This window comes from Leguminivora glycinivorella, chromosome 17 (assembly GCF_023078275.1).
Source record: "Leguminivora glycinivorella isolate SPB_JAAS2020 chromosome 17, LegGlyc_1.1, whole genome shotgun sequence".
NCBI lineage: Eukaryota > Metazoa > Arthropoda > Insecta > Lepidoptera > Tortricidae > Leguminivora > Leguminivora glycinivorella.
The window spans coordinates 9,378,756-9,385,504 of NC_062987.1; the positions used below are offsets into that span (position 1 = coordinate 9,378,756).

The 6,749-nt window shown below is 39.0% G+C and overlaps 1 protein-coding gene across 1 annotated transcript; it reads left to right on the forward strand.

The window, feature by feature from the left end:
* Nucleotides 1-2,630: 2,630 nt before the first annotated feature.
* LOC125235156 (NPC intracellular cholesterol transporter 1 homolog 1b-like) lies at nt 2,631-6,738 on the forward strand. The gene has a single exon (XM_048141608.1). It carries the CDS (start codon nt 2,720-2,722, stop codon nt 6,455-6,457), a length of 3,738 nt encoding a protein of 1,245 aa, XP_047997565.1. The 5' UTR covers nt 2,631-2,719; the 3' UTR covers nt 6,458-6,738.
* The last annotated feature ends 11 nt before the right edge of the window (nt 6,739-6,749 follow it).

Genomic DNA, 6,749 nt, shown 5'->3' on the forward strand with positions numbered 1-6,749 from the left:
CCTTATTCATTTTTAAATACCTATCCAACAATATATCACACGTTAGGGTTGGAATGAAAAAAAAAATCAGCCCCCACTTTACATGTAGGGGGGGCTACCCTAATAAAACATTTTTTTCCATTTTTTATTTTTGCACTTTGTTGGCGTGATTGATATACATATTGGTACCAAATTTCAGCTTTCTAGTGCTTACAGTTACTGAGATTATCCGCGGACGGACTGACGGACGGACGGACAGACAGACATGGCGAAACTATAAGGGTTCCTAGTTGACTACGGAACCCTAAAAAGGTACGCAGGTAAGTAGCAAAACTTTTTAGATTTTTTTTCGCTACAGTCAAATGCTTATCTATTTACTATTTTCGTTGAAGCTCATTTAAACTTAAGTAATTAAGTAGTACCTGAGTCACCGAGCTAAGCCAGGAGTTATATTTAAAATAAATTCTTTTATTATTATAAATAAAAACGCACTAAAACTTGAAATTTTCGCATTTCTCGGGATCTAAGACTAATCTAGATCGTTTCTTCACCCCTGAAAACCCCACATAACAATTTTCAGAGAAATCGTTAGAGCTGTTTCCGAGATCGCCGGTATACATATATATATGTATACAGACGACCGGTCTGGCTCAGTCGGTAGTGACCCTGCCTGCTATGCCGCGGCCCTGGGTTCAAATCCCGGTAAGGGCATTTATTTGTGTGATGAACACAGATATTTGTTCCTGAGTCATGGATGTTTTCTATGTATATAAGTATGTATTTATCTATTTAAGTATGTATATCGTCACTTAGCACCCATAGTACAAGCTTTGCTTAGTTTGGGGCTAAGTTGATCTGTGTAAGATGTCCCCAATATTTATTTATTTATTTATTTATTTATATAAATACATAAATATACAAGAACTGCTCATTGAAATTAGAGGTATATTAGATAGATAGATAGATAACGAGGTGGTAACGACATCGAAATTTCCATTACACGAAATTAGCTGACACGTGTCGCAGACTTTGTTACATGCGTGAAATTCGCACTCACCCCAAACTACCCTAATCAGATTATAGTCCGTGCCATCCACGATGGCGCGTTTTTTTGTCAAATTTAGCCTTTAAGAACATTATGTTACGAGTTAGAACGCGGGTCCTTGTGAATTACGCGTCTAGGATACGGCACAATTACTTGTGAAACGAATTCTTTATGGTTTTATCGATGACAGACAGTGGTGGTGATAACTTAAAAAACCGGCCAAGAGCGTGTCGGGCCACGCTCAGTGTAGGGTTCCGTAGTTTTCTGTATTTTTCTCAAAAACTACTGAACCTATCAAGTTCAAAACAATTTTCCTAGAAAGTCTTTATAAAGTTCTACTTTTGTGATTTTTTTCATATTTTTTAAACATATGGTTTAAAAGTTAGAGGGGGGGACGCACTTTTTTTTCCTTTAGAAGCGATTATTTCCGAAAATATTAATATTATCAAAAAACGATCTTAGTAAACCCTTATTCATTTTTAAATACCTATCCAAAAATATATCACACGTTGGGGTTGGAATGAAAAAAATATCAGCCCCCACTTTACATGTAGGGGGTACCCTAATAAAACATTTTTTTCCATTTTTTATTTTTGCACTTTGTCGGCGTGATTGATATACATATTGGTACCAAATTTTAGCTTTCTAATGCTAACGGTTACTGAGATTATCCGCGGACGGACGGACGGACAGACAACTAAAGGGCGAAACTATAAGGGTTCCTAGTTGACTACGGAACCCTAAAAATAGTTGTTTTTTATGGAAATATTACCTGAGTGTATCATTTAAAAAAAATAAGTTAAACAACATAATAAAGATTGATCACGTCGGCGTCGGCTTAGTTTTATCAAGCCATAGTTTACTCAAAATGATTTTTTTTTTAAATCGATCAAACTACACCAGAAAAGCGTAACGTAAGGGTTTATAATTTTCATTGTTTAGGAACAAAAACGTTTTAAAGAGACGAAAGACATTTTTGAATCCTTTGCGTATTTAACGCGAATAAGTAAAAACTAACCACAAAACCCTTGCACTACCCGTCGTTGTGTCAATTCGCAATAACTTCGATAGCCTACGTGCTCCGATAACATGTTAAATAATTCTGGTTTAGTGTGTCGTGTATTTCCGCATATTATTGGCTCATGGCGAATGCATGGGCAGCGGAGCCCCGGGGAGGGTTGGCCCTGAGGGAATCGGCATACGCCGGGGCTCGATAGTCGCACCTGCTCTCACGATCCTATAGATGCTCCTATAATTTTGTACGATTGTGCACACGAGTGCTCGATTTTTGTTTATTGCCGGCAATTTTTTTGTATGCTGCACAAATCATTAAATTCAATGGCTGATATTTTTGCAGAACACTTTTAAAAACGGCTGATCGTTTAATTACTACCCATAAATTTTTATTTCCATTTATTTGTGTTAACCTATAAATTATTATTCGTATATCTCTTGCTACTTCAATAATATGAACGATAGTGTTGTAATACTTAATCATATTTTTACGTATCAGCCACCTGCACTAATTTCTGATAACACTTATCGGATTGACTATATGATGATTACTTTTGGACGGTATTCCAACGCGTTATTCATTTAGAAAGCTTGGTTACGCCCAAGCGGTTTACTGTCACGTGTCCGTCTTAGTTTAATGATGAGTGCTCTGTGACTAAAATACAAAAAACAAAAAAAAAAATGAAACTGTTGTCCATATTTATCATATTCCTCTGGCTGAGGACCAGTGTTAAAGGAGATTGTGTGATGCGAGAAGTATGCGGCATCTTCGGAGGATTCAAGAAATCTTGCTATTATAATGGACCAGCTTTACCAGTTTTAGACGGACTAACACCCGAAGTACGCAACTCAACTCTTGAAATAATAGAAAGAAGATGCCCGTTCCTTTTATACGATGAGAATGACAATAGGTTACCCGACGACCAAGTGCTGGCGTGCTGCGACAGTGCGCAGCTTGTGGGCATGGTTGAGGGTCTCCTGATAGCTGATGGCGTGCTTGGCCGCTGCCCAACCTGCATGCGCAACTTTCAGCGGCAAATCTGCGAAATGAACTGTTCGCCGGACCAAGCACGATTCGTAGAAGTGGATACAACGACAGAATCGGGCGTGAGGTATGTTAGTGAAGTGTACTACAGGGTGTACAACGACTTTATGATCGACGCACACGCTTCTTGCGCCGGAGTGATAGTTCCACAAACTGGTATGCCTGCTATCAACATGATGTGCGGCGATGCTCCTGTCTGTGATGCTGACGCTTTTTTCGGTTTCACCGGTGATACTTCTTCCAACCCTCTCGCGCCCGTTCAAGTAAATTTCTTACGCTGGCCGACTCCGGAAGACTCGATGAATGCTCGTGCCCCTCCGTGCAATGAAACCAATTTCGATGATTTCCCATGCAGCTGCGTTGACTGTTCAAACGTGTGTCCCAGTGGCAATGAGCCGTATGTTCCTGAAATGTGCACAGTGGTCTCATTGAACTGCGCAGCTTTTTCTACGGGACTGATAGTTTTAATAATAACCGTGGGCATATTCACTTTTCTAACAGTAAAAGAGGCCAAGAAAATGAGACAATCTACAATCCAAGATAGACCTAAGCCACTACAGCCGAAAAAACCAAAGTTGAATATGATGCAACTTATGTTCCAAAAGATATTTTCAAAAGTAGGTGCCTTTTCAGCTAACAACGCGATTTTAACTATTATGCTGACTTCGTGGCTTGCTTTTGCTGCCTTGTTCGGTGTGTTCCAATTAAATCTTACAGCAAATCCGTTAGAGCTGTGGTCCTCTCCAGATTCTATAAGCAGAGCTGATTTTAACTATTTCAATTCTAGATTTGGTCCATTTTATAGAACTGCTCAAGTTTACATGCAGATGAAGGGATTAGATTCCTTTGTGTTCAACAATGTGACATATGGGCCAGCATTTAGATTGGAAGCTATTGAAGAATTAGTAAAATTAGAAGACGCTATTTTGAATATCGGCAGGGACAATGGCGGAGTGAAGTTAGAGGAAGTGTGTTTTGCGCCATTACGCCTTCGCGGTGGGGAACAGTTGCTTGACCAGTGCACGCTCATGTCAGTATCAGTATACCTAGGAAGTAGTCGCAACAACATAAATAACCAAACATATTTAAATCAAATTACTGGTTGTATAAACAACTTTTACGGGCTTGACTGCTTGGCATCTTGGGGAGGTGGTTCAGAACCAGAAATAACATTTGGAGGTTTTGATGGCGATGACATATTCAGTGCAGATACTTTGTTAATAAATATACCCGTATCTAATCATCTTTTGCAAGCCGATTTGGAACCCGCACTGGAATGGGAAAACAGTTTTTTGGAATTAATGCACGAATATGCTGCTAACGGTAAACCACATTTTGTAGATGTATCTTACGCTGCGGAAAGATCTATAGAAGATGAGATCGAACGAGTCTCCGTTTCAGAAGCCGTGCCCATTGCTATCAGTTATGTGCTTATGTTCGTGTACGTAACTATTTCTCTGGGTAATATCAGATATTGCAGGACGTGGTTTGTTGACAGCAAAATAACGGTAGCTCTAGGAAGTATCACGGTGGAAATCATAGCCATTCTTTGTGCCGTGGGCACAATGGGATATGCCGGTATAACATTAACGTTGTTAGCAATTAATGTGATTCCATTCTTTGTATTATCCGTTGGTATTGACAACGTGTTTTTAATGGTCAATACAATTCATAGCATTGAGAGCAATTTAAAATCTTATGATGATTACAAACCTGATATGAATCTAGAACAAAAGAGAATATATGTCTTTTCGAAAATGATGGGCAAAGTAGGACCATCTATGTTTGTTGCCTCTGTTACCCAAGTAACGTGCTTTGGTGTAGGTGCTCTTGCTAATTTCCCGGCTGTAGTTACGTTTTCAGTATTTGCCTGTATATCCTTGGGATTTCTGTTTGTGTTCCAAATAACAACTGTCGTCGCTATATTGTCTTTAGACTATAAACGAACATCCCAGAATAGGTTTGATATTTTTTGTTGTATTCAGAAAAAGATTCTTGATGATGAAAATCCTCTCACGTCCGAATCTCCTCGCATGAGTCTTACGCAAAAATTAATGGAACCATATGCCAAGTTCCTTCTTAACTGGAAAGTGAAAATCTTTGTTGTCGTTGTTTTCATCGCTATGTTAGTTGCCAGCATTTTCCTCATCCCAAAAATAGATATAGGTCTAGACCAAGAAATGGCTTTGCCGCAGGATTCATACGTATACAAATACTTACAGTCCGTAAGTGAGCTCCTCCGCCTCGGTCCGCCAGTATACTTCGTTCTTAAAAGCGGCTTAAACTTTACCAACACAGAACATCAAAATATTATTTGTGGTGGTCAATTATGCCACGAAGATTCTCTAATTATTCAAATATTTTTAGCAGCGCAACATGAAGAAATCACTTATATCTCTAGAAGTTCTAATTCGTGGATAGACGATTATTTCGACTGGTCTAGTCTACAGGGTGCATGCTGCAAGTACAATGTCACAGACGAAAGTTTCTGTCAAAGTTCAGATATGTCTCCTGAATGTGTAGATTGCGTAATCGAAAGAGATGAATCTGCTCGGGGGCTGCGGATGTCCGCCGAGGCATTCACTCGTTACCTTCCGTTTTTCTTACAAGATACTCCTACTGAAACATGTAGTAAAGGAGGGTTAGCCAGTTATTTTAACGGTGTTAATTATGTTTTAGACTCAGAGGGTAGGGCCACCGTCCATGACTCCCATTTCATGGCATACCACTCTCCGTTGTCCACGTCTCAAGACTACATCACAGCGGTTCGATACGGGTACGAAGTGAGCCATAACATTACCGCTACCATAAAGGAGCGCACGAATTTAGATGTTGAGGTCGTCCCTTACTCCGTTTTCTACGTTTTCTATCATCAGTATTTGACTATGTGGAGGGATACGTTCACTTCGATCGGTTATTGTCTAATCGGAGCGATGGTATTCAATCTCATAGCTTCAGGTTTTAATCTGTTAACCACGTTCGCTGTGATGTGCACCACGGTTATGGTGGTAGTTAACATGATGGGCGTTATGTATATTTGGAGCATTCCTCTTAATGCTGTGTCAACCGTCAATTTGATTGTCTCCATCGGCATTGCTGTAGAGTTTTGTTCTCATTTGGCATATTCGTATGCTACTAGTCCGGTGCCCAGAGAGGACAGGGTAGAAGACGCCCTCAAAGCTGTTGGAGCGACGATTATAACTGGTATAACCTTTACCAATATACCAGTTGTTGTCCTAGCGTTCTCCTACACCGAAATTATTGAGGTATTCTTCTTTAGGATGTTCTTTAGTTTAGTCGTTGTAGGCTTTTTACATGGAATGATATTCTTCCCAGTGTTATTAAGTTATTTAACGAATTTAAGATCAAAATAACTTCTGAGTGCAGGCATAGCAATCTAAATAATTTTGACTTGTGCAATGTATGGAAAAAGACGCATTTTCATTGTAATTTTATAATTAGAATTACCTAAGCCTGATGAAGAAAAGGATAATTATGTATACCTATTAATAGGTAACCGATATTAAGTAGATCTTACGTATAATGACAATTCGGTACCTACGTCCTGTCTAAAGTTTGGTAAACATGTAAAGATTTGAAAAACTGTACTGACTGTACCTAAGTTAAGTTGTAAATAAATGTAATTATATAATAATTGATTTGTTA